At 50.4% G+C, this 25,977-nt stretch overlaps 10 protein-coding genes across 10 annotated transcripts; 6 read left to right on the plus strand and 4 right to left on the minus strand.

Moving 5' to 3' along the window:
• Positions 1-137: 137 nt before the first annotated feature.
• Positions 138-1,056, minus strand: HO173_006097 (uncharacterized protein; the record flags this gene model as incomplete). Its single annotated transcript, XM_037308008.1, has 4 exons — positions 138-326; positions 392-610; positions 679-816; positions 931-1,056. 4 exons carry the CDS (start codon positions 1,054-1,056, stop codon positions 138-140), a joined length of 672 nt encoding a protein of 223 aa, XP_037165268.1.
• A 916-nt stretch (positions 1,057-1,972) lies between these two features.
• On the plus strand, positions 1,973-6,133 carry HO173_006098 (uncharacterized protein; the record flags this gene model as incomplete). Its single annotated transcript, XM_037308009.1, has 2 exons — positions 1,973-4,680; positions 4,984-6,133. The coding sequence occupies 2 exons, from the start codon at positions 1,973-1,975 to the stop codon at positions 6,131-6,133; spliced, it is 3,858 nt and encodes a 1,285-aa protein (XP_037165269.1).
• A 432-nt stretch (positions 6,134-6,565) lies between these two features.
• HO173_006099 (uncharacterized protein) lies at positions 6,566-7,036 on the minus strand (the record flags this gene model as incomplete). Its single annotated transcript, XM_037308010.1, has 3 exons — positions 6,566-6,743; positions 6,886-6,905; positions 6,971-7,036. 3 exons carry the CDS (start codon positions 7,034-7,036, stop codon positions 6,566-6,568), a joined length of 264 nt encoding a protein of 87 aa, XP_037165270.1.
• Positions 7,037-9,128: 2,092 nt separating this feature from the next.
• HO173_006100 (uncharacterized protein) lies at positions 9,129-11,230 on the plus strand (the record flags this gene model as incomplete). The annotated part of the gene is made up of 6 exons (XM_037308011.1): positions 9,129-9,244; positions 9,295-9,328; positions 9,400-9,573; positions 9,662-9,716; positions 9,765-9,995; positions 10,044-11,230. The coding sequence occupies 6 exons, from the start codon at positions 9,129-9,131 to the stop codon at positions 11,228-11,230; spliced, it is 1,797 nt and encodes a 598-aa protein (XP_037165271.1).
• Positions 11,231-11,787: 557 nt separating this feature from the next.
• On the minus strand, positions 11,788-12,663 carry HO173_006101 (uncharacterized protein; the record flags this gene model as incomplete). Its single annotated transcript, XM_037308012.1, has 2 exons — positions 11,788-12,479; positions 12,594-12,663. 2 exons carry the CDS (start codon positions 12,661-12,663, stop codon positions 11,788-11,790), a joined length of 762 nt encoding a protein of 253 aa, XP_037165272.1.
• A 1,636-nt stretch (positions 12,664-14,299) lies between these two features.
• On the plus strand, positions 14,300-15,196 carry HO173_006102 (uncharacterized protein; the record flags this gene model as incomplete). Its single annotated transcript, XM_037308013.1, has 2 exons — positions 14,300-14,322; positions 14,389-15,196. The coding sequence occupies 2 exons, from the start codon at positions 14,300-14,302 to the stop codon at positions 15,194-15,196; spliced, it is 831 nt and encodes a 276-aa protein (XP_037165273.1).
• A 207-nt stretch (positions 15,197-15,403) lies between these two features.
• Positions 15,404-16,831, minus strand: HO173_006103 (uncharacterized protein; the record flags this gene model as incomplete). Its single annotated transcript, XM_037308014.1, has 6 exons — positions 15,404-15,488; positions 15,537-16,263; positions 16,312-16,488; positions 16,548-16,622; positions 16,674-16,734; positions 16,799-16,831. 6 exons carry the CDS (start codon positions 16,829-16,831, stop codon positions 15,404-15,406), a joined length of 1,158 nt encoding a protein of 385 aa, XP_037165274.1.
• A 1,400-nt stretch (positions 16,832-18,231) lies between these two features.
• Positions 18,232-18,978, plus strand: HO173_006104 (uncharacterized protein; the record flags this gene model as incomplete). The annotated part of the gene is made up of 3 exons (XM_037308015.1): positions 18,232-18,622; positions 18,685-18,804; positions 18,869-18,978. The coding sequence occupies 3 exons, from the start codon at positions 18,232-18,234 to the stop codon at positions 18,976-18,978; spliced, it is 621 nt and encodes a 206-aa protein (XP_037165275.1).
• Positions 18,979-19,746: 768 nt separating this feature from the next.
• Positions 19,747-20,750, plus strand: HO173_006105 (uncharacterized protein; the record flags this gene model as incomplete). Its single annotated transcript, XM_037308016.1, has 3 exons — positions 19,747-19,827; positions 19,897-19,945; positions 19,993-20,750. The coding sequence occupies 3 exons, from the start codon at positions 19,747-19,749 to the stop codon at positions 20,748-20,750; spliced, it is 888 nt and encodes a 295-aa protein (XP_037165276.1).
• Positions 20,751-23,148: 2,398 nt separating this feature from the next.
• On the plus strand, positions 23,149-25,972 carry HO173_006106 (uncharacterized protein; the record flags this gene model as incomplete). The annotated part of the gene is made up of 3 exons (XM_037308017.1): positions 23,149-24,100; positions 24,155-24,787; positions 24,840-25,972. The coding sequence occupies 3 exons, from the start codon at positions 23,149-23,151 to the stop codon at positions 25,970-25,972; spliced, it is 2,718 nt and encodes a 905-aa protein (XP_037165277.1).
• Positions 25,973-25,977: the final 5 nt, after the last annotated feature.

The following is a 25,977-nucleotide window of genomic DNA, read 5'->3' on the forward strand; positions in this document are numbered from 1 at the left end:
ATATCTAATGATTACAATAGAAATGAATATGTGCTTGAGGTTTGATACATGGGACATATGTTGAGATTCAGCTTGTCTTGCTACGAGATAGCACCATGGCAGGAGTTGTTGATCTGTCTCGTGTGTTTGCAGTCAATTTACGGTCTGGCGGAAAATATCTCCTTAGGCAAGCTCAGGCCGACAACACTACCCACTATCCCGATCCACAATATCATATACTTTACAGGACTGACTTCTCCCTTGATACCACCCAAGATATTTTGCATAGCTTCGGCCGAGTTGCAGGGGTGCACCCAAAAGCATGGAATGTCTGTTAATGGGTGATTCTGAAATTGTTCGACCGATTAGCCCCTTTTCAGACGCCCGGGGCAGGCCCCTTGAGGCTACTTACAGTCATACTAATACCCCCCATAACACCCGCATTTCTCACTCCGGATTGAAGGTGCTTTGGTACTAGCTTTTCGTAAACAAAATCTATACTCTGTAATATCGAAGGTGACAGATTGTGGAGAAAGAAGTAGAGGACGGGGACCCGGTAGCTTGTTGACGGTAGAATGTGATACTCTACTGATGAGACTGTGAGCGACGGGGGAGAATGGTAGATGGCGACCTTTATCTAAAGATCAGGATTTTTGAAACTTTGGATTGTAAGATTAAGAAAAGGAACGCTGAGCTCACGTCCTCGTCTTCTTCCTCGATATTGCTAGATTCATGAGAATCTTGCGCAGCGGAGAAGAGCTTGGCCGAATCTGATGGTGCTGGTGGGTTAACATTGGTGCTTAGAAGACGTATTATCTTGAGGTATTGGTGTTCTCCCTAGACGCATGTGAGCATAGGAGAAAAGACGCAGAACTTGCCTCTATGCTCAATTATCCGGCATAAGAAAGAAGAGAGTTTTGAACTGAAGGCTAATAGACAAGGGAATCTTACATGTCTACGAGTCTCCAAGCTCATATCGCTGGACGATAAACCTGAACAAAGCGCCAACGCCTGACAGGCTTCATCGAAGGCTTTTCTTGATATGAAGCCGGCCTCCTCTGGCCGATTGAGCGACATGTCAGCGTTACTATTTGATAGGCAAAATGGGGCCTTGTATGTGCACTGGAACCTGGTTTTCAATGTAGTCTTCTCTATGTCCTGAAATCAAGACAGCCTGCCATGCAGAAAAAACGCAAATACCGCATGCGAAATCTCACCACTGGTGCAAATGATGCTGGTTTGCGATTCGCCTTGGTCAGGTGAGACTTGTTTCGTGCGCTTGCTTGTATGATTGTATGGTTGTATGATTGCAATTGGTACCGTATCTAAGAAGCGAGGAGGAGAGATGTGGTAGTTTTCGCTCGCTTAGTTATAAACAGTACAGTAGCGTTAGCGGTGGCTGAGCAGCTCGATGCACGACTGGTTTAGCCGTGGCTGAGTCGGCCGATCATGTCGATCATCTGCAGATGGCCGGGTAAAAATCGCATGGCTGAAAGTATGCTAAGAAAAAGCAGGGGATAGCTGCAGCCACTTGCCCATAGATGGTATGGTGAACTTTGGTAGTGTGAATTCATCCGTGGCTTGAAATCAATCCTGTTTACCTGCGTAATCAATCGCCCGTTGCTCTGCCATGGCTCTCATCGTCCATCCACTTTCCTCGTCTTCCCTCGTCTTCATTCATTATCTCATTCTCACCTTCTTCTAACTACTTCCTCACATATTCGTCGGTAAGGAGGTCCGCACCGTAGCCAGACTTTCGGCGCCAATGAGATAGTCGACGGGCCTGTCCCAGCCTTCTCATTTCTTACTGCCAACCCTTCTTTGCGTCCATGTTTTAGCGTGTCATGCAATTGTCGATTGGGCTCTTCTCGGTCCTTAATTGTACGTCCTTAATTGTACGTCCTTAATTTGAAAAACATATACCTTCCCAGCATCTAGTCTTTTTCGCATATTCGCCCGAGGAAATTTATCCACTTCCGAAGAAACGTTCCCCATGGAGGACTCATCAAACGTTCATGTCGGCCCCCGACGGCTGTCTAAGCCTCGGACGAATAAGTCTTCCTCCACTCTCCTTAGTGAACAACCTACTACGCCATCGTCACCTCACAACTCCTCTGATCAGGACTATTTCGGTAGAGATGCGGTCATCGTGAACTCGCACGGCGAACGTAGAAGCCGAAGCAAATCCCGGGGCAGAATTAGAGCTTACCTGTATGGCTCGAGTCATGATGCCGTACAGACTTCGTCAGATGATGAAGAGGCGCAGACTGGAATCGCAGTCGCAGCGCGCGACGTCAAAAATCGGTTATCACGCACAGGCTCATCGATCATGCCGCTCCAGAGTGCCAAAGCATCGGCAACACGCCTTTCAACCTCCTCAAGTTCACGGCTGCTTTCCACATGCTCGACAGAGTCACAAGGAATGGACCCCGAAGAGGCGGCCATGATCGCGGACCAGATCAAACAAAGAGCCTACCATGATAGCCTAGCGGCCCAGAACCACGTCTCTACGCCGGTCGACGAAGATAGGCACGTTGACTCAGTCATGGCTCCACTCCGTAGGAAATCACTTTATACACCAGGCATAGCCACTAGAAATGCCAGCGATATACTGCGGAAGCCTCCCAAGCCATCAACAGATCACGAGTACTATTACGACCCTTTGCGTCCCGAGTCTTCACCTCTCTCTCATCTTGCAACAGTGAACATGGGTGAAGATGGTAGACGTACCCCTTCCGATCTTCAATATTCTCAACTAGGAGGACTGCAATTGGGCACATTAAGGGTTACAAATGGAGCTAGTTCGCCGGTACCGGGGGATCATCCCCTAGACTTGGCATGTCGCTCAGCAACACCCGAGGCCAAAACGCACGACGAATACTACACAGCATCTGAAGGAAGTGTGACTGGGGACGGGGACCATGCCACACCTCTACCCTCTGGTGGTGGGAGTCCCTTGAAATATGAGAGCAAATTTAGGCCTAGCATGCGAACAGACAGTCGAGTCACAAGCAGCCCCGAAAAATCTTCACCTTTCGAGAGGGAAACATCGAATGAATCTTTTCCTTTCTCAAGGGAATCGGCCGATCAAGTGGCTTGTTCTGACAGGGGGGCAACCGATCAGTCAGCTCGTTTTAGAAGGGAGACACCCAGCGACATACTTCGCTTGGCGGATGGGTCATCGAATGAATCATATCCTTTCAAAATGGGATCATCCAAAACCTGCCCTGCTGAAGCAACGAAACCCAGCAGTCTTTTTCCTCTTAAAAGGGAAACACCTAACAACTCTTTCTCTTTTGAAAATGAATCACGCGATGAAATTGAGCACTTCGAAAGGGAAACATCGAAAGAATCTTTTCCCCTTGAGATGGGGTCAATCAAAACTTGTCGTGTCAAGGGGGAAATACGAAATGAATCTTTCCCTTCCAAAAACGAAACACCCGACGAACTTGTGCGCTTCAAGGGGGAAACATCAAGCGATTCATTCCCTTTTGAGGGGAGGTCATCCAAAGCCCGTCTTGTTGAGGGGAGGACGCCCGACGAGCGCTCTTGTTTTGGGGAAAATCCCCCAAACGGCGCCTCAGATATAGCAGATGAATATATTGCAGAACTTGACGGCGGTCCGTTCTCTTACCCACCGCTTGAAGATAAGAGGGGTATCGAACCACATTTACAGCATCCCGCAAAGGAAACGTGGAGGTCATTCATCAACGATGCTGAGGTGCAGCATGCTGGTAGTAACAGCAGCTCAAGGGAAGACGCCCTTCGAAAACTCACTGTAAATGGTAACATCTCATCGACGTGGAGACCCGAACCTCTCTCCGTCCCGTCCTCTCAGCCTTCGAGATACAGCACCTCTTCAGAAAAGCCTCAAACAGACAGCGGATACTGTTCGTATGCTTCATTGACAGGGGCTCCTGCTGATCAAGCTTGCTTTAGAACGGGGGATAATCCAATTCCTTCTATCAAGGTCTCGGCTTCACCCCCACCTCAGGCCGTTGAGACTGTCAGATCTTCCGCTCGATCTTCCTTTCATCGGAATCCAATACGCAAGCTCCAGAAACAAAGACCGAAGTCACAGCCTCCGCCCGTGAATCTCATCACAGGATACCACGAGCTTACAGATGCGAACATACCTCGTATACCTTCACTCATTGCCGCGAGGCACGCAAACAGGCTCAGCCAATTCCCCCTTCTTGAACATACATTTCCAAGCTCGCAGCATACAACTGCAGATAGAACCTCGTCTCCGGTCCAGGCTCATAACACGCCGGTTCGGTTTCCGTCCCCCGCAAATGCTCTTGAAGCGGCCTCTGAACCTTTTGGACCATTTTCGACAGCTTCCTCTAAACCTCGAGCCAGTACGAATGTTGTCGAAGATGAATGGGGTCCTTCGGATCTGGTAAGATCCCCTAGCTGGTCTGAATTTGGCGGTGGCAGAGGAAGGAAGGAGCAGAAGAAGCTGGCTAAAGAAGAGAAGGAAACGGACAAAAGGCTTCTGAAAGAAGAAAAAGAATTGGAAAGAAGATTGCAGAAAGACAGAAAGGACCTCCAAAGGCAAATTAGAAAAGACGAGAGTAAGCAGAGGTCCACTCGCTCTCGCTCTGTTTCTAGAACAAGAGCGAAATCATCCGAGGGCCATTGCCGCCAGGCCACACTGGTAGCGATCGCAGACTTCGGAACTGTGACCGAATCTTTGGGGTATGTACGTTTTGTAGCTGTTTCTCCCTAATTGAGACCAGCATTTGGGTCGCAAAGCATGTTTCTGGAGTAAAAAGCCCATTTGAACCCCTGGGATTGTCTCACAAACAGGGTCTCTACTCTCGAAAAAATATCGCTTTGCGACTAGGAAGCCTAGTCTGACACTGGAGTGGTCTTGTAATGCGAGTTTTCACCCCAGAAAGACAGTTCTGAGAGCAAGAAGCCCAGTTCGAATCTTTGGATTGTCTCACAACCCGTACTTTTACCTTGAGAAAGGGATGCTGACTCCGAAACTTGATATAGTAATAGCCCGTATGACATCGCAACATCGATGTTCCCCAACCCATCGCAAAATGCCAGCAATTTGCATCCTCATCAGATTAGTACTGCTATGCCAAGACCAAAATCCTTGGTTGGCGCGAGAGTGCGTCCTCGAAGCATGTTTACGGACGCGGTACCAGCCTTGGCTGCAGTGGATATCAAGGCGCACGAGCTGAAATGGGCCCTGGGCCGTCGAAGGAGTCAAAGCTTCTCGGTAGTAGGGGCGCACAGGCCTGAATCGTTCAACGACCGTGGAGGAATTCCAGGAAAATCAGTTGGACCTCACGGCATCACCATGGATGCACCACCGGTGCCAGCGCTTCCTTCGGCGTCACAGGTCAAGCAACGGGAAGCGGAAATCATAAGGTCTCGTCCCCATAGTATGATAATCGAAGGACCGGTGCCAAACCCTACCTCCCGGGAGCATGAAGGGCGAAGGGCGGCTCCTTATCCCCCTGAGTCAGGTACAAGTGCTACACCGCGTAAGAGGAAGGGCAGCAAGGAAGTTCCAGATCTCTGGAGTAACGGATCGCTCGAAAGGAAGAGCCCCAAGACCGTTGAGAAATCAAGAAAAGCATCCAACCCTGTGACTGATGAAAGCGACGAGGCCTTACCAGCCAAGGACAACCTTTGGGAAACCCAGAGCCACGCCTGGTCTCAACGTCGTAAATCAGCCGGCGAAGCTCTTCTGAGGAATCAAGTCAGAGATGTTATCGATAACAAGGAAGCCGCGAATCCAGCTCCACTTTACGATCACAGCAACAGGCCCCAGTCTCTGGCCAGAGCTTCTACTTCTGGAAACCACCCCAGCCACCTAGTCCCATTCGCAAATGCGCTGTCATCACACCCTCAGTTGACGGCACAACAGTCAACTTCCACGTCAAGTACGGCAAGTTCCCTTCACCGATCAACTACTCAGCAGACGCAGCTGCTCGGCTTTAGCCCGGTCACTTCGCCTCCTAAGCCATCTGCGTCGTCATTTCAACACGGAAACCAAACACCAGATTCTTCCCCACGCCGCGCACAAACCCAATCATTCCAGATCCCACGCAAGCGTGTTGGCTCTGGCCCTTTTATACTGCGCACTGAAAGCGCCATTGGATCCAGCCGTTACGCAGCGATTCTTATCTGATCCGAGCTTGGTGTAAGTGCTGGCATGATGAATGCTGGGGCCGAGGTGAAAAGGAAGAGCATTGAGGTATGCAGAGGATTGAAGCTGTGAGTGGCAGACAGCGGTGCTGGCCAAAGGGATCCTGGATGAATACTACGTGTTTGATTGAAGAGCCAAATACCCTTATTGTCTGTCCATGATGACTGCATATACGGGTGAATAGTAGTAAATACACTGTCGTCCTCACTTGTACGTAGAAGACTTTAGAGCGTAGTACCCCTCGAGGCTTAGCAGTGGGCCCTTTCCGTGACCTAGAACAAAGTCCCTTCTATGCTAATATCATACTGGGCAAAGATGTGCCGTCTGATGCCTGGATCCCTCGATCGACTGGGTGTATCACATTGTGAAAGATTGCGGACTCGAGCTGGAGTCTGATCGAACATGGCGTGTCTCTTACTTCCTCTCGGACTGATCCTCGCCTGCACCGGTAACATTGCCTATTGTCTCGGTGCTTGCTCGGTCTACTTCTGCGCCCCGGTCATCGGCGCTGGCGACCGTAGCAAGCAACTCGTCAATCTTGCGCTCCAGAGCTGTGAGCTGTGTCTCCATTGCTGAAGCTGTTCTCTCGCCCCTAGCGCCGACCGATTCACCGATCAGCTGGATTGGCATTGTGGTGCGAATGATAGCGGGATGCAGATGGTGACCACTTATTATTGTGGTCCGGATTGCAGACGATAGCCACCACGGGACTTGATCGCGGGGAAGAAGCATACTTTGCTAGTTCTTGGAAAGCCTAAAGTACGGTGAAGAGGTTGGTAAGCAGAGATAGGATGGAGCAAGAAATGAGATTTGCCATACTCGCGCAAGATCAGCATCAGCATCAGCATCGCCCGGAGACGCCGGAAGGCGATTGATAGGAGGCATGGCTATTTTTCTCGCGTGGTCAGCGAGGAGAGTAAAAGATTCTAGCACTCTAATGTCTGTAGAGTAAGGTATGTACTCCACTTTGTACTCGAAGGTATGACGGTGACGTGAGTGAGTACCTTGATCAATTTAATCTAAAATCCCGATCTACTCGTGGATTCCAGAAATGAGTTACTTGATAGAGCGAGGACACCATGATCAGCGACATGCCGCTGAGTGGAAATATCTATTGGTGTCCTCGCTCTATCAAGTAATTCACTTCTGGAATCCACGAGTAAGCACTTAGGCCCCTTTGGATTCATTTTCCACATTTCCATTTAGGGTATGAAACACGTACTATGTTTGGTAACTAGATTCTCGTATTGATTGCTTATAATCAATTTCCTATTGCAGAGTCAATGTACGGGTTGTGCTAGGCCTGTTGGGCTAATAGGTTATAACTGTTTGATGGAGGATTGCGTGTCGGGAAGCGTTTTGTTGTTTTCTGCTGCTGTTTTCCTGTCCTATGATAAAGGCGTCGTAGGTGGCTCTCGGGGCTGCCCCTGGACGTCTCCAATGGCTCCTTGGTTCGGCTTGGTATGGAGGTTTTGGCCAGCCGGTACCTGCTGGAGTGGTTGCTTGGTTTGGGTTTTTGTTTCAGTGGATTGTGGTCGTGATCGTATGTGCCCGTCTTTTTTTTTTTTTGTGGGTTTGATTTTATTGGTGGTTGGGTAATTTAAGTGGGCCCTTAAAGCCGATGCGATCGATTCATAGGGTGAGGACCTTAGGTAAAAATGCGAATTGATGAAATGGCATGCCTCTCCGACCGACACTCTTTCTCATCAAAACCTGCGTCAGGGCATCAGCGCTCCAGATGTTGGAAAAGGGCGGGTATTCGGAATCGGGTATCGGAGATGGATAGGAATCGTCTTATGAGAATTGTGAATTCCGATTGCTCGATATCAATTCCGATTGTGGGGTAAAGGCAAAAAGGCAAGGTACGTACTACTGGTGAGTGGTGAGTGGATCGAGAATGGGAAATCGACGATGCAAAGCGATGGACGTTGCAAATTGTGATGCCAACAACTACTCTGTAGTCAACAGCCCGACATTCCAGAACAAATCAGGGTCCGAGGGTCCAAGGGTCCAAGGGGCCAGACAGAATCAAGGAATATACAGCCAATGACTTGCTGAGTATGACCTTTTTCCCTGACCTTCCCTTTCCTCTCTTTTATTATTATTATTACCTATTTTATCTCCCGGCCTAGTCGTTAAGTCTTTTGCTTTTCTTCCGCAAAATAATGGATTTTACTACCTTACTACCTTACTACCTTACCTTACCTTATGTAGGGCAAATAGTAGATCTACGATCAAATCATCGATGCGCCAGGCATTTGCTAGATGAAGCTGCTGTCTCATGCACTATCATCATCCCTATCATTTCTCCGCATTCTTATTTCCATTTTCCATTTTCCACTTTCCACTTTCCACTTTCCACTCTTTGCCACCAATCTGTGCATGGACATTATTATCAATTCATCGTCATTCCCTTCCCATCCCCATCCTTCCACCTTCCCTCACTCTCTCTTCCCTTTGATCAGTCTCAACAACCTGATGCTAATCTGCACACATCATTGCTCTTCATCCACCCACTTACCCTTCCATCCTTCGAGTCCGCAACGTCAGCGCTGAGCCTTGACACCTTCCCCCTCCCCCCTCCCCCTCCCCACTCTCAACCCACTTACTCCCTGGCTGCACCCCCGTTTGCCCCTCCATCATCTTCCAACGTACGACCTCCTGTCCCATTCAGTGGAACTCACACCTATAGTCAATCCATATACCATGGCCTGCATCAAACCCTTCTGCCCGGTTCAATGCTCATCTTACCCATAATTACATTTCACACACTGGGCACTTCCCACCTACAGCTGGACATTGGGGATGTTGGGGCTATCACGACTTCAAACAACCCACAACCAGACGTTCTGTTAAGAACCCAATACAAAGAGTGTGGATACAAGAGCCAAGCAGTTCATGGGACACCTGCGGCCTACATCTCTTGAACAAACAAGTCGGACATTAGATCCTAATAACTCTACGGCTCGGAGCGTTGATGACTGACCTCCACCCTGTTTTGTCTCGACTGGGTCTTGCCCAATATGTCGAGAGATTTAGCGAAGAAGGCTTTGAGACTTGGGAAACCGTCCTGGACATTACCGAATCAGATTTGTACGATCGCTCCCTCTACCTGAAAGTGCCTGGCTAACAGGTGTTTTTAGGGATACTTTGGGGGTAAAGCTTGGACATCGCCGGGTCAGCAACCGTCGAATCAGCGCTCATGTTAGAGGGCGTCTTTCGCCAGTATCGAGCTAACGGTGATTCAGGTATTGCAAAGAGAGATAGCCCAGACGCAGGGTGTGACTATGGAGCAATTGCATTCGTCCTTCAGATCAGGCCATCGCGATCATCGTCAGAGTAATGGAGGAGATGAGAGCAGGACAGACGGCCAGGACGCTACAGGCGCAGGGGGCAAAAGAAAATATCGGCGTCACCCCAAGGTATAGGCCTTTCCTCTTTGGCGTGGAGATGTTGCGCCTTATCCCACTTTGCCCGGTATTTGGCTAAATCGTTTTCGAATCTCCGCAGACCGATGAGAATGCGCCTGAAAGACCACCATCTGCCTACGTCATATTCTCGAATAGTGAGCGTCATCAATCATGGCCCCACGAGATGTTACTGATAGCATCAGAGATACGAGAAGAACTGAAACCCGAAAATCTGTCGTTCACGGCCATTGCCAAAAGAGTAGGTGAGCGCTGGCAAGATGTCTCGGCAGAAGAGAAGGAGCCATACGAGTCTGAAGCCTCCGCGGCGAAGGAGAAATACCATGCCGAAATGGCGGATTATAAAACCACCAGGTCCTACAGAGTGTACCAGCAGTACTTGGCGGAATTTAAAGCCAAGCACGCTACGAATTCGGGTATATGTAAATGTCCCAGTCACTTCGCTAAAGCTAACTCGTGACAAGGTGGGAAACGGCCAAAGCTCACCCCAGAAGAAACCCAGGAGAGTACAACTAGCAGTGGGAGTGCGGAATGCCAGCTTGATGGCATAGAGTCTTTGTCTGGCAGTAGCGATCTCATGCACCGGAGAGTCGGATCCGTGAGTTCAGGGGGCCTCTATTCAGCCACTAGTGGACTTCCATCACCTACAAGTGTTACTTCCGGGGCAGCTGTACGACGTGGAGGTCTGTCATCCCTTACTCCGCTCGGCAATACGTCGCCGTTGTCCGCGTCGCCGTCCACACCGTCGGCTCGCAGAGAGTCTTCGACTAGCCAACTGTTTCATAACTCTGCCCAGGGTCGGCCTTCCGCTGAAAGACAGGATGAACGAATGGCGATGACATCCTCAGGGCCAGACCAGAGCTATACCCGCATCGTGGCACTCGAGAGCAGGGAAGCGCGGAAATTGCAAGGACATGGTTCAGGACCGTTCATTGAACCAAGAAGGTCCGGAGGTCGAAGGAGCCCGCTTGAAAGTCCACGGCGGTCCGCTCGTGTTCCTACACAACCTCAGGATGTTCCATCAGATTCATCCAAATCGTCGATAGGTTCCACGTTGTTGAGTACTGGCACTGCTGCTTCATCGCTCTACTCGCCTGCCTCGTTTGACGGAGAAAGGAAATCTGCATTGTCTCTCCCACCACTCGGCTCGAATCCGAGCAGTAAGGGTTCGTCGTACGCTGAACCAGCCGCTCGACCAACTCTGCAACCACTTGCTAGCCGGACAGCATCATCGTTCGCTCCGGATCAGCCTGCACAGTCTCCATTCAATTCATCCTCATCCACAGGTATGAAGTTCGAGTCTCTTCAACTCCCACTACCATACAACATCTCATTTGGCCAACATCCGTTGCCACGACCCGACAGCGGCGGTAAACTGGCTAACCTATTCGATCTTCAAGATACCTCGCGGAAGAGGAATTCACTTCGCGATTTAAGTCTTGAGCATGAGCAAGGGGTGGCTACTCCACCGATCCCACAAGGTCCTCCCGAACCTCGGCACCCTCCGCATCATCCCAATCTACCATCCTTCCCCTCCCTCTTACGTGATGACACTCATGAACCATTTCCTCACGATGCGGATCCACTCGCGGTCCTTGCTTATGCTGGACGAATTGTTGGACGTGAACGCGGAACTCCACGACCACATTGACTGCCTCTACGAACTCATCTGCGATCATAACGGCACTGACGATCTCAAAAAGATCACGATGCTGTCTTGACAGCTCATTGCTTCGGCCCGCTTATGGCACATTCAAGGCAAGCGGCAGCTCCAGGTGTATAGCACTTTGGAATCCGAGTCGATTCATCGATAGTCTTACTTGTTTGCACGAGCTTTTAGCACCCCAGCTGATCCGGAGCTGCATCACAGAAAGCAGTTTGCACTCGCGAACGCTGCAGCGCTCACTCATCAAGCAGGTCAAGACGCTCAAGTCCAAAGCGTGCCAATGAAAAATCGGATTGTTAGTCACTGGGTCATATTCATGTGTACATAGTCTAGATACCCATGCTTTTTATGAAGTCACAAATTGAATGTAGGGATTGCTCACTCAGATGTGACTGAATTCAAGCGCCCATGTCAACAAATCGTCGCACGGCTTCCAAATATTAACGGTACCGTGAGACAAGATCACGGGTCGACGTTGTCCGCTCTCGCTTTTGCCTTGACGAATGGAGGTGTGATAGAACTACAGAGAGGCATTTCAGCCGCTAGAATTTCCTGATTTTGTCTCCCCTCCAAAGTCCTAGTAATCCTCCAGTTTCTCCAACCCACTCAACGACCCAATCGACCGCAGCTTTCACCAACCCCTTTTTCCTCCTGGTTCTCCCATCGCCACCGCCGCCCAAGCTCCCTTCGCTTGTGCCTAGACTGCCCCCAGTGGCGTACTCACTGCCCATACTCGGGAGCACGTTCTCACCCGCGCTTAGCGAGACGAAGAGGGCGAACGGGACTAGCCAGACACAGATACCGAAGTAGGACGCGATTTCGGTGAAGGTGGGCATCTCGGGACGGTCGTAGATGGATGATGGATAGCGAGACGATGAAGAGGGCGACGGGGGAGTAGAGAAGTGGCGGAACCAGAGGAAGTGGTTGGCGAGGACGAGGACTAAGTATTCCGTCAATTCGACGCACTCGGACAGGGGCCGCGGGTCTCGGGGCAGCTTGCCGCAGGAAAGGATGAAGACGGGATCGGTCAGTTTGACAATGGGGAAATGGCGCAGGTTGCCCATGTAGACGCCATGGCTGGCTATGCTCACGAGGGAGAGGACAAGGGGGAAGCGGTCGATCAGGGTCAGGAGGGTCTGGATGGCGATGATGGCGTAGATGAGGCGCGTGAGGAGTTTGCGGGCGAAGACGGTGTGCTCTTCTACCAGTTCGGAAAGGTAGTAAAGTCCGCTGGCTATGAATGAAGAGGTTTAGCTTGGGTTTGCCACGGTCGGTTGATGGGGGAAGAGGAAGAGGAAGAGGAAGGGGAAGAGGAAGAGGATGATCATGTAGGGGCCATTGTATATACCTATGGCAAGGGTAAGGAAGCCAAAGCCGAGCAACACTCCTGTATAACCGACAAGAGGGAGTATCCACATGTCGGGATGATGGGCAACGTGTCCATGAACGCCAAGGTTGTTGAAGCTTGGGAATGCGGAGCCATGACACTCGCGGGTGCTTCTAAACCTCAGCCAACGCTAGTGTACAGTACCGGAGAGCCATTAGGCCGACCCAGCCACATTCCCTGATTAGTAAGAGATTGCAGTAGTAAATAGGGGACACGTCCTGGCTGATCTTACCGTCTTCCCCATACCTCGCTGTCGCCACCCTCTGCCCTCCCACCCTCCCACACCTCGCTATCGTCAAATCTTCGCGTATACCATTCCCAATAGCCTCAATGTCGTACCCCCGCCTCGTGCGCCAGCCCCCACAGTATGGGGGCTTTGAGGATACCCAGGAGGGCTCGATCGGTATGGTAGCAACCCCGAGGGCATTGATCGAGACCGCACCCCGAAAGCAGAGTACTCGGACGAATTTTTGCCACTTAAGGAAGAAGATAGTGGCTCCACAGCGATGGCGAATGAAGCAGGCCCACCTATTCTGACGCGTCCAGGTCACCGTCGCCCCCTCGAAGCCCTCTACCTCCCCTCCTCCCACAAACGCAAGGCGTCTACCTCCCTAGACGAACGGAAAGAACATCCCTAAAAGGGTAGCAAGCGTAGCAAGCCCGCCCCAGTGATACCCCCGGAGCTGGCGTCAACAATGCTGAAGCTACCCTCATACCCCAGAGACGCGTCAAGCTGCTTTCTCGTTAGGCACACCTATTTGCTGGACGTCCGCGAGGTACTCGATGAGATTAAGACGAAGTTCTACGAATTGGAAGCGGGTACTGTGGACTGGGAGGATGACGTGAGGGGCGAGTTTCCGCTCAGTGGGTGGCTATGTTACGTCAAATGACGGGCCCTATTCGACAGTAGGGTGCCCAAGAGGCCCTGAAGGAGCTCGCTAATGATGGGCATGATATAGCCAGATTAGAGGTGCCTCCGGGGTGGCATCGCATAGAGGATGCGGAGTAGATAGCCCTCCAATGGAACCCCCAATGGAACCCCTCCTCTATGGCGACAGCGAGGTGTCCCTGAACCCCCATAGTAGACTGCCAACTCCGCTGCATCCCTCATACAAATTCCGCCCTGAGCGGCAGCAACGCCTGCGGGCCTCGGTGGCTATCTAGAAGCCTTCTCCACCTCATGGGAGGCGACAGCGAGGTCTTCCGAAACCTCCATAGTAGGCCGCCAACTCCGCTACATCCCCCATACAAATTCCGCCCTGACAGGTAGCAATGCAGGCGGACTGCTGAAAGCCTTCCCCGCCCTATTCCCCGCCCCATTGCAAGTGACAGCGAGGTCGCTGACGACGACAACGATGTCTCGGCGACGTCGCGCCTTATTTTGGTGTGGCGCCCATACAAATATGGCGCAGCCACCCTGAAACTATGCTAACGGTATTTTATTTAGCATTGGCTGAGGTATAGAAGATCCCAGCTCGCTCCGCTCTTGGCTCTTTTGGACGCTCGGCAAAAGAAAAAGTTTGTCCGTCCTTCTTCTCCAGTCTCTACTCTAGTCACTTGTAAGCTTCGATTGAATTACCCATTGTGATATTTTGGACACTCAGCGCTCCCTCATTAGTCCCACTGCTACACATCTGACATGAGGGTGACAATAAGCCGCTCCCACCATGTCTCGTCCAGAAGACACACTGTATGAAAAGCCCTACCCTACAACCGATTCCTCCACCCCGCCTTTGCCCTGCTGACCATCTGCTAGCCCTCCCGACCTCTTCTACAATGATTCCGAGTCCCGCAAGTACACTACATCCTCCCGCATACAGAATGTGCAGGTTGAAATGACCAACCGCGCCCTCGAGCTCCTCTCCCTGCCTTCTCCATCCCTGGTCCTCGACATAGGCTGTGGTTCTGGCCTCTCCGGCGAAATCCTTTCCTCAGTGCCACCATCGGACGGCGGTCCTCATATCTGGGTCGGCATGGATATCTCCGCTTCCATGCTTGATATTGCTTTGCAACGAGACGTCGAGGGCGACCTCCTCCTCGCCGATATTGGGCAGGGCGTGCCGTTCAGGGCAGGTACTTTCGACGCAGCTATCAGTATCAGCGCCGTCCAGTGGCTGTGCAACGCCGAAAGCAGTGATACCAGCCCTCAAGCTCGACTTACGCGCTTCTTCAACGGTCTGTATGCAAGTTTAAGAAGAGGCGGCAAGGCGGTGTGCCAGTTCTACCCGAAGAACGAGGCGCAGAGGGATATGGTCAGCGCGGCGGCCATCAAGGCGGGTTTTGGAGCGGGACTGCTGGAGGATGGAGCTGCGACGAAGAATGCCAAGGTCTATTTGGTTTTGAGTGTTGGGGGTGGGGCCATTGAGGGAGTGGTCGAGCGCATGGACGGGGTAGATGTTGTGGAAAGAGGGAAAACCAACCAGGAAAGGAAAAGAAAATCGAATGTGTTAACAAAAGGAAGTAAACAGTGGATCTTGAGGAAAAAGGAGCAGATGGAGAGGAAAGGGAAGATTGTGAAAACCAACTCAAAATTCAGTGGAAGGAGGAGAAGGATTGCTTGGTGACGCCTTGAAGTTTTCGAATTACTCGATGTTTAGCATGGCGCTTTGGGCAGAGATGCTGGAAGCTTTGCACCTATGACCCATGTTCTTCGTTGATAGTGATAGCTGTTGGCATAGCTGAAAGCAGTCATCAAACGCACTGTACTCATTCCAATTTTCAACTCTTCTCTCCTGGGTATTCAGTACTATGTACATCCGTCTTTGCAGAGTTCAGGCCGTTTCCATTTGGTCCAGGACAGACCTTGTGAAATCGTGGGTGGTGCTGTTGCCACCCATGTCTCGAGTTCTCGTTTTGCTATCATGCATATCAGCATTTGTAGGCCGATTGTAGAGAAGTCCTTACCCTTCTTTGATCACGTCATAGACGGCTTTCGATATACGATTCGCATGTTCATCAAGGCCTAGATGGCGAAGAAGCATTGAACCGGACAAGAGCATCGCTGTAGGATTAGCCTGATCCTTCCCCTTGATATCCAGGCCAACATGTCGACATCCTGGCTCGAATACTGCGACGTCACGACCCATGTTGCAGCCCGGCACAATACCTGGGCCTCCAACAAGCGCAGCACCTACGTTCGATAGGATGCCACCGTAAAGATTTGGCATAACCATGACATCAAACTGTTGAGGTCTGGAAACAGCCTGCATTGAGGCGTTGTCGACTATCATGTCATTGACCGTCAACGTTGGGTAATCCTGGGCAACTTGATGAAATGTATCTCTGAAAAGACCGTCGGCAAGCTTCATGATGTTCGCCTTGTGTATGCATGTCACCTTCTGCCTGTGGTTAGCAAGGGCGAAGCTGAAAGCGAATTTGGCGATCCGCTCCGATTTCGCTCTTGTGATAATTTTGAGAGATTCGACGACACCTGAAACAGATTGATGCTCCAGACCTGAGTATTCGCCTTCAGTGTTCTCTCGAATTATACACAGATCCACATTATCGTGCCGAGTTTTGTAGCCAGGAATGTTTTTGATGAGGACAATAGACGCATAGATGTCGAGTTCTTGTCGCAGTGCAACGTTGAAAGACTGGTGGCCAGACCTCTCGACAGGAGTGTGTAAGATACCTGACAAGGTCTCAATATAGCCTCTTCCATGCAAACGAAATTTCGTACCTTTGAGACCTAGTTTATTCCTCTTCAAGGAAGCGATTGACTCCCGGAACAGCTCCTCAGAATGCTTATCTCCAGACTCAACTCCAGTGACGTCGATCTGCTCCCACTCAATCGGTACGTTATCGGCCTTGAAGATGGTCTTGACGGATTCAGCAACCTCAGCACCAATACCATCGCCTGCGTTCTCGTGTAAGCGGCCTCAAAGTTGGAACGAGGAATGAAGCTCAATTGCTCACCAGGTATGAGTGTCGTTGTGTATTTCCCACCAAATTTGGTTGGCTTGAAGATATCGGACTGCACTGTAGCCATAGCTGGTGGAGAGGTCAGTCAATGATGAATGCTTGCGTTCCGGAGGGCTGTACTCCTTGCAGTTGGTGGGGCTGCGCGCCATGTTGATGAAGCCTTGAGGCCTTGGAAGAGGGACTAATGAGCCAACGCGGTGATTAGCAGCTTATACTAAGAAGCTTGAGGTGGACCTCACCCATACCTTTGGCAATCTTATAGGAGCTTGAGACAGCATTGTGATTGCTGACCTAGGAAAGGCGGATGGATATACGAGCGGAGGGGAGTTTTGCTCGGAATGGTACTTTAGAGTAGTTGATGCCAAGCTTTCAGAACGCGCTAGCAGAGGACTTGATTCGTTGAATCTTCTCATAAGTCATAAAGTCATAATCATTATTGAACAATACTCAAGCATGGTTTCGTACTGCCAATCTCTTATGATTGCGATTACATCCACGCTCAACTTGTTGATTTACCGTGTTACCGTACATCCATAGACAATATTCATGCCAACCTGATGTATTTTGGCACCTGTCTCTCACGCTGGCTTGATGTGACACGAGTCACTAGAGAATCACTTACCTGCCAAAGGAAATGTTCACCATTCGACCCGCTCAACTTACGTCGTCTATTCCTGGTCTCGTATCCTACGTCTTTCATTTCATGGTCCCTTAGGAGTAGCCCCTTGCGCGTCTCTCCTTCCATGTTCAGTCTTCCGCCAAAGTATGGTGGTATCCGTCTTTCTGAGTCCTGCTCTCCGTCTTGACCAAATCTTTGGCCCCTTGGTCTCTCGGGCCGGCCTCGTATCCAACAATAAAGAATCATGATTGGCCGCGATAGATGGTTCTTCAGAGCCAAGGAACCTTACGCCGTTATCATCATTTTACGTGGTCGCTTTGTTTTTTGGTCTAAACGAGTTTAGCGCTTGACACACGACCTTACCGGATTAGGGTATCAATAACCCAACCAGAGGCCTTTCATGCCACCTCGTCTCCGACATGAAGGGATACGGGCAGCGAGCAAGGAACCGCCTAGGTTGACAGCCCCGCATTCTATGGACAAGCCCACCATGGTCCTCCTTGAAACGCACTCCGAGACCATGCTTTCTGGGGGGAGTCCTTTGGAAGTCGAGGTCATTCCAAGTCCCGGACCTTTCTGCTCTAATGGCGATAGTAAAAGGTCGCAGACTTCCCCCGCGACCAGTAAAATAGACTCGGAAATCTTGTCGCCGTCATGAGCCCGGTGCAAAGTACACCTGTGCTATTGTTATTCTTATCCTCTCTGTCGTCATCAACAACTCGAAATTCTTATTGACAAACCAGCAGGCCTTTGTATATCCTATTGACAGTTGATTCTGCACAATTTGGTCTGCGGATATCCTTTCGAGAAGTGCTTTTCTTTATTGACAATCCTTCACCAGACAACCCTTATTGACAGTTCTAACGTCTTGAGTCCCTTGTCTGCGCCCTATAAAGATCTCTTACTTGCTCTCGACATCCTGGAATCTTCTTTCGTTATACACTCTCTTTCCATATTCCCTTCAACATCGATCTTCAGACATCTTCTTCAGACCACAGTCACTCACTTCAACATCTTACAACAAGCATACATCAATTCCAACCACCAACAGTGATCACCATGAAGTTCACTAGCATTATCCTGACTACACTCCTCACATTCGCCTCCGTTGAAGGTGCTGCAGTCGCAAATCCGGCGCCCGAAGCACAGAACTGGCACGGACACTGTTACCGGGACGACCAACCATGCTCCAAGCTGAAGCGTGCTGCCGAGGCCGCCGCTGAAGCCATAGCTGATGCCGAGAGCTGTCACGGATTCTGTTACCTCGCTGGTGAGCCGTGCTCGAAAGCCAAACGTGATGCTCTCGCTCTCGCAGAAGCTACCGCCGAAGCCTTTGCAGCTGCCGATCCAGAAGCTCATCCATGTCACGCCCCTGGAGCGCCCTGCTCGAAAGCCAAGCGTGAAGCTCTCGATGCTTGCGGAAAATCTCCACCCCCTCCTGCTACAACTCGTAAGCTGACTGACATCCCTCATGCCCTACTATAGATGTTTACAAGCTAACACGTCATGTAGAAGTTTCCGGGAGCACGCACGGGTTCTGCTGGGAAGCAGGAGAACCCTGCTCCAAACTCAAGCGCGCAGCAGAAGCAGTCGCCGAAGCTATCGCCCAGCCCAAACAAGGCCCTGAAACTGGTAAGCAGACCTAGTTTCGCGATACCTTACACTAGAATTCTAGATGCTAACAGGTCGCTTGCAGAGTCTGGGAGCTGGCATGGATCCTGCTGGCCTGCCGGAGAACCCTGTTCCAAGCAAAAGCGTGCACTTGACGACGTGAGCAGCCTCCTCGACAGAATATTGCTCAGATAGATCGCACCCAGTGGACACCGTCGAGACCTCTGCATCAGGAATTCCTACGGCCTCTCATCAGTAAAGCTCTCAAATCAACACGCCTGCATTTACTTCTTGTTATCCGCTAAAACAAACTTCTTACTTTCTTTACCAATAAACTCCATACTTTGTTCACCTTTTCGTGGTGGGTAGTCATTGAGCTGGGCTGGTGGCAACAAATTAACGATCATCAATCAGCATCGATCTCTTACCACCGAAAAGGCTACTTCTAACGTACAGGGTTACCCATACACACCATCAATATCAACTATCCAGACGGCGACGATTACTTTTGTGGAGCGATCGCAGGACGATAAACTTCATTCAGGCAACCTCAGTATTGGACAATCAGTGGCGGCTATGCTCTTCGCAACGGCAGATCCTTCATAATTTATAGCGAAAATGTATCTTGTCCTACCAGTCATACTCGAGCACTCTCAAAGATCTTCATAATTCGCGGGTAGAGAATCCTTCGAGTGACCTGAAACCTACCGTGAGCGTGGTGGTTGAGACTACATATTGCATATTACTTTAACTGAACAATCCGCATGAACTCCACTCATTCCTACAAGGGATGAAATGTGTCTACATGCGTTTCGATCTCAAGACACGGTGGACTATGCCGTGTATGAATAAATGCAGCTAGATTTATTACAGTAGCTAGCGGTAATCTAGCGGTAATTTAGCCGTACAAACTTTGTACCTTTCCAGTAGACACTCTGAGGTTCCATCTTTGACGTTGTTACAATGACTGGCCTCGTGGGCTATGGAAGCAGTGATGAGGAGGACTCCGTTGATGAGAGCCGGCGAATGCAGTCGAAGTCCCAAGTACGGGTATCCCCACCTGCCCATATTCGACTATTTGTCGGTTACTATAACTGACTGGATAGACCTTAGACACCCACCCAGTCGGACTTATCAGTATCAGGAGGCCAAAGACCACCGAGTGAGCGGGCATGCGCTATAATTTGTTGTTGGCGCTGACTCTAGCAGATAATACAAGGAATGAGCCAACTGCGGTCCCAGCAGAAGATGAAGCTCTCCACCCCGCGCGACCCAACGGAACCGTTCTTGGACCTCCGCCTCAAAAGGTGACCCCAGAGAGCAGCGCTCTTTCCGCCTCTTCTTCACCTTATGCGCTCCATCGCGCAACGATCCGTAGTCTGACGTTGCCTACCAAACCCAACCTTGATATCCCCCAGTCGCCTCTTGCCTCGCCCACACCAGGCGCGGACCACAAGTTTTCTCATTTTCTTGAACTAAAGAAGCAAGGCGTTCATTTTAACACCAAGCTCGCATCCTCTTCGGCCCTCAAAAACCCAAGCTTACTACCTAAATTGATGGACTTCGCCGGTGTGAGTGGCGAGCGGCAATACACAACCACATTGCCTCGCGAGCTGTGGAATCCAGCGGAATTTCCTACATGGGCTTACAAGGAAGAGCTGGCAGAAGCCCAGCATGGTCTTTCCAAGAAGAAGGGAGAAGAGAGAGTCAAACTTCAACGCGAGAGCATCGATTTCGTCGCCGCTGACACTCCAGGACAACCAAGTGGGTTGGTGGTGACAAAGGGCAAAAGAGCAAGTGCTGCGGAGAGGGTTATGGCGGGGTTAGGCAGGGACAGGAAACCGTCCCCGCAACTGAGCACTGCAGGGGTGCGAAACGAGGTAGAACAGAGGGGACGGACGAGTGATGGCTTGCATGCAGGAACAAGGTCTGAATCACCGAGGCGGAAACGCTCGCGTTCAAGGTGAACAATCTGGGAACATGTTTGAAATACATTCAAAGTCTATATTTGTTTTTTTCCTTCGGGTAACAGCATAGCACGAGGAAAGCGGAGTCACATGTCAGCTATGTGCGTTTCATCAAAGGGACCGGGCATTGCTCCTTTCCTTCATTTCTTGTCTGGTGTAGCCTAAGCACGTCTCAAAGACTTTAGTAAGACTGATATGGCTTTCCTCGGTCGTCTCGTTCACAAGATCAAATATTGCTTACAAGACTTATAGGATGAAGAATAGTGAACCGTCTTCGCGCACCGAAAGAACTGGGTGTCCAACGGTATCAGCTAGGAAACACAGTGACTTCTGCCCGGCTCGACGTTAAAACAATGATACTGACAGATGCAGTGGGACGGAGAAATTTCGTTCCGCGCGCTATTCCTACAAGAGAGATGGCCGTGCCAGTGGGCGACTCGGGAGGAGCCTCTCCTAAGGTAGTTACGAGGCCGAACCCGCCTTATGAGGCCGAAAGGGTCGACATGATAGGAAGGAGTTATCAGAAGGAGGAATGATTTCCATGGATATGCGATTTGAAAAAAAAAAAAGTTAGAAATATTTTTTTAATTTTTTTTAAAATAAATAAGCGACCTGAGTCAGATTCAGCGAAGACCAGGTCCAGGCTTGACACTACTGCGCCTGCATAATGCCGAGGATGCGAAAAGAGGTTAATTTGGAGGTGCAGCTCCAGTCAATGTGGCAGCTGCACAGCCAAGTCACTACAAGTCACTCTCAAGTCACTGCTACGCAGCGCAGGAAGTTGGAAAGAGGTTGGTGGAAGAAGGGGTGATAGGATACGGTAGTACCTACTGTATGCGCGTGCTTGGTCAGTAAGGTAGGTAGGTACTTAAGGTACCTTAGTCTCAACTTATTTTTCACGCTGCTTGAGTAAAATCCAAGTGCGACCATTAGTGGATCGGGTTTAAGATTCGGGATGTCGTAAGAGGCAAGGATCAGTCATGTTGGGCTGTCAAGATCTCACTCGATGACATCAGATACTAACTGCAAGAGGCATGGCTTCGATAGAGCGGCGAATTTGGTCCCTTTTGCTTATAAAGTTATAACAGCGGTTGACATCGGGCAGAGAATCCGGTCACTGGTCAGGGCCTAGACTTTGATGTCCACGCTTTCTCTTCACACTTCAGAAAGAAGCATTTCCATCGAAATCTAGACTGTCGGTGTATGGACGGAAGTACTGGTGGTACCTCGGGTCTGGATATAGTACTAGTAAAGGAAAGTAGTGTAGAAGTATTCAATACTTTACCTTTCACTTGTTGTGCTACGGACGAGACATTAGCCGCCCTCTCCACATAGTTATTGGCGAAGAAGGACATGCAGAAAAGGTTGAACAGAGTTTGAAGCAACGGCTACCTGGGTACTTAGGAGAGCCCGTCGACTGATGTTTTGATTCCTGTTGTATTGTTATCGAGACGATGATCTGATACTCAATCGTTTCGTGAATAGTGTGATTTGCGAGGGAGAGTAAAGTGGAGTGGAGTGGAGGGGAGTGAGAGTAGGGTAAGGTAGACTAGAGTAGTGGTAGAGTAACTGGTACCAAGATAGAGTACTGTGAAAGAGGTAGGAAAGGTAAAAAGGGTAAAAAGGGTTAAAAAAAAGGTAAAATAGGGTAGAGTAGAAAAGATAGAAAAGGTCTAGAACACGGAAGGCGCGTCTTGTCTCGCCCCGGCCGAGCCAATGATACTGAATCCAGCATGCATCTTGATTATTTCCTACTCCTTTGCCCTGCCTGACCCTGCCCTGCCCTGCCCTGCCTTACCCTACCGAGTACGGAGACTCGTAACGTGATTATTACATGAACTTGTCTCAACACTATCTGCCTATCTGGACCTTTACCTTTGGACTTATATCCGGTTCAGGCGCGAGCCGGTCCGCGGTGAAGCAATCGACAATCCATAGGAATACACCACCCCCCCCCCACCCGCGCCTCCCGCTCAAAGCAAAGCCTCTTCTCCAGATCTACTCTCACCATCTTTTCATCCTTGCCCGCCTGCCTTGCTAGGACACCCAGGAAACCCCAGGAAACCCACGAACCACTCTCTGCTATCACTCCTCCGCTCAGCCAGCCTTTCTTCCGCACCCAACTGTAGTGAGCATCTCTCAATGACCTACTCGTCACTTCAACTCGGTCACCAGACAGAATCACCCCAATCCAAGTGAGTGCCGCAAGCGCCGTTTCATACTCCGGCCACCCCATCATTTGACGTCGCAGATACACCATCAGCCTGCTTCACCTCAAGGCCCCGATCCAATGATACCCCTCCAACCAGTATTCCTGCCCCGCTTGCATTTGTCCAAGGTGTTACAACACATAGTTGCCTGATGTACGAGAACAGCGTTGGAGATGAACCGTCAAAAGATGAGTCGTCCAAAGACGAAGAAGAGTGCCGGCGGAGACGCTTTGGCGGACATGATGGAAAGGACAACATTGTGCGTTTCAGGTCCTGAGCCAGGTATAGCTGCACATGATGGTGACAAGGGCTTCCGCGAAACCGTTCAGCAACACTATTCTGTACTGGAGAACAATGTCGTTGAGCAGCTTGTACGGCTGAAGCAAAGTCTCAAGGAGGCGACTACCTATGATTTCTGGAGCTTGCTCATGGAGGGTATGACAAGTATTACCGGCGCTCAATACGGCTTCGTAACGAAACGAATTTTGGTAGATGATCAAAATTCGGCAGTTGAGATGCCACCAATTGGAGAACCTGGATCATGTCTGCTAGGCGTCGCCTTCTATTACAACGACGGTGCACAGCTCAAGAATCTTCATCGAGATTACAAGTACCTGGCCTATGGCGCCCCTTGTCATAACATGAAACATGACAAAGTGTTTCTGATTCCCGAGGGACTACAACAATTCGTCCTCAACAATCCCAACGAGTTTCCCTTCCCTACCGAAGCCTACCTCGGAGTGCCTTTATTCGCCGAGGGAAAGTGCTTTGGACACTTTGGCATGATGTGGACGGCCAAAGGTGTGGAGAACCTCAGGTTAGGCTGGGGCTACATTGAGCTGCTCTTGCATGCACTTGAAGACATCATTCTCGAACGACTCGTGGATGGACAGAGCTACGCCAAGGATGTTGAAAGGAACAAGCTTGGTAAAGTCATACCTACTGAAGCGGTCACAGCTGCACAGTCATTGAAGCCATACGCTCGAAGTTTGTCTCATGAGTTGCGAACCCCGATGCAGGGTGTCGTGGGAATGCTCGACGTCATGCACGCAACGGTCCAAGAATCTTTAGAAGGTCAATCCGATGCGTCCGTCCGCAAAGTCTTCAAAACATTGCGGGACAATATTGAGGTGGTCCAAGGTGATTCCCCAGCCCTTGACGACCAATGAGGACAGGCAATAACAGTCATGACAGATAGCTCACGAAGAGCCGTAGAAGCTGCTGATAATGTGGTCCACGCATACGATTTGAACATGCAAGTGCCAGATACGCCCAATCCGCCCAATGACGACGAGAGTATGGATGGGATGTCAACGGTCTCATACAATGGTAGAAGATCAAGTATAAGCATCGACGGGAAGAGCATCTTCTTTCGGCGAAGCAAACGACAGAGGACAAGCGACTCTGGCAATAGCGGCCCAGTCACCAAGCATCGGCACTTGCAGTCTCAGAGCTCAACACCGCGCGGAGAACTATCACCACATATAGCATCTCTGCGGACGGCCGTTGAAGAAAGCGACAGTAATACGGGTGGTATGGAAGATTTCACTGAGCCAACTCCGGCTCTCATTGAGCCGGAGAATGCATTCGAATTATCCGAGCCTGAATACACCGTGACTCCGAGCCTGAGGCACACCAAAGTCCGTGATCTGCTGCATATGACCATTAACGACTGTTTGAGAAATGGAGGGAGACCAGAGTCTGCAATTGCGGAGGACATCGACGGCGGTGAGATAATCGAAGTCAAGACCAGAAGCTCGAATGGGGATTCTCGTACCAAAATCATTGAATGGTCGGTGGATCCCCAAGTCCCAGAGACAGTATTAGGTGTGTGACCACAAAGTTTATCTTGTTTTACATAGTGCTAATTGGATGATAGTCGATGAACGGGATCTATTGAAATTAGTTTCCTGTATTTTCATGAACGCCGTCAAATTTACGGAGGAGGGCAGAATATCACTGAGGGCAACCCTGACTCCCAAAGCTAAATTCATCGTTATCAACGTGGTCGATACAGGTCCTGGTATTCCCCAGGCCTTCCAACCTTATCTATTCAAGGCTTTCTCTCGAGAAGATGACTCCCTCACACGGCAAAAGGAAGGCTTAGGCCTAGGGCTGATGGTTGCCAAGGGTCTTGCCCGCAGAATTGGCGGAGACCTGCAATGTGTAAGGACTGATACCGACGGTCCTCGACGCGGTTCTGAATTCGAGCTTCGAATACCGCTTTCCTACACAGATCCGGACAGCAGGGCAACATCTCCAGGCCGCGCGTCTACACCAGCCCGTCTTCCTGCTAGCGAACCCATTGCCAAATCTCGTGCCCGGCGAACATCCTCCATAGATCATCGGCGCACGTCCCGCAGCCGCCATACTCCCACAGCTAGCAAGACACCCGACCTTTTTGAATTCAAGGCCACCTCGCCCCTTGGCCCTTCATCGTTTTCCCGTCGTAATAGCCTCTCTCAACAAGCCCAAGTTACCCCTTCCCGCCGGCCTTCGACAAAGAAATCACCAACGTTTGATCGCCACCTTGCTAAGAAGCATCCTCTTACTTTTTTAGTTGCAGAGGACAACAAAATAAATCGCAAGCTCCTCGTAAACATGCTTGGGAAACTCGGTTACACAGGCGTGCACGAAGCCTACGACGGCGCCGAGGCCGTGCGTCAGATGAGCGTTGACAGGATTGCGCGCGGCGAGAAGCCCATAGATGTTGTTCTGATGGACTTATGGATGCCGAATATGGACGGGTATGAAGCTACTCGAAGGATATTTGCAATGGAAAAAGAGCAAGAGAGGAAGGGAGAGAAAGGCTTCGAGGAAGACGACGATGACGATGGAAGAAAGAGAAGAAAGCAGGTTAAAGGTGTTACGGTGCTGGCTGTTAGTGCGGACGTGACAGACACTGCATTGGAAAAGGCGCGGGAGGTGGGAATGGAAGGGTTTATGACGAAGCCTTACAAGCTGCTGGATCTGCAGAGATTGGTTTTGGAGTATTGCTCCGGCGATAAATGATGGCC

The sequence above is a fragment of the Letharia columbiana genome (assembly GCF_014066305.1).
Source record: "Letharia columbiana isolate WasteWater2 chromosome Unknown Sc0000017_s0, whole genome shotgun sequence".
Lineage (NCBI taxonomy): Eukaryota > Fungi > Ascomycota > Lecanoromycetes > Lecanorales > Parmeliaceae > Letharia > Letharia columbiana.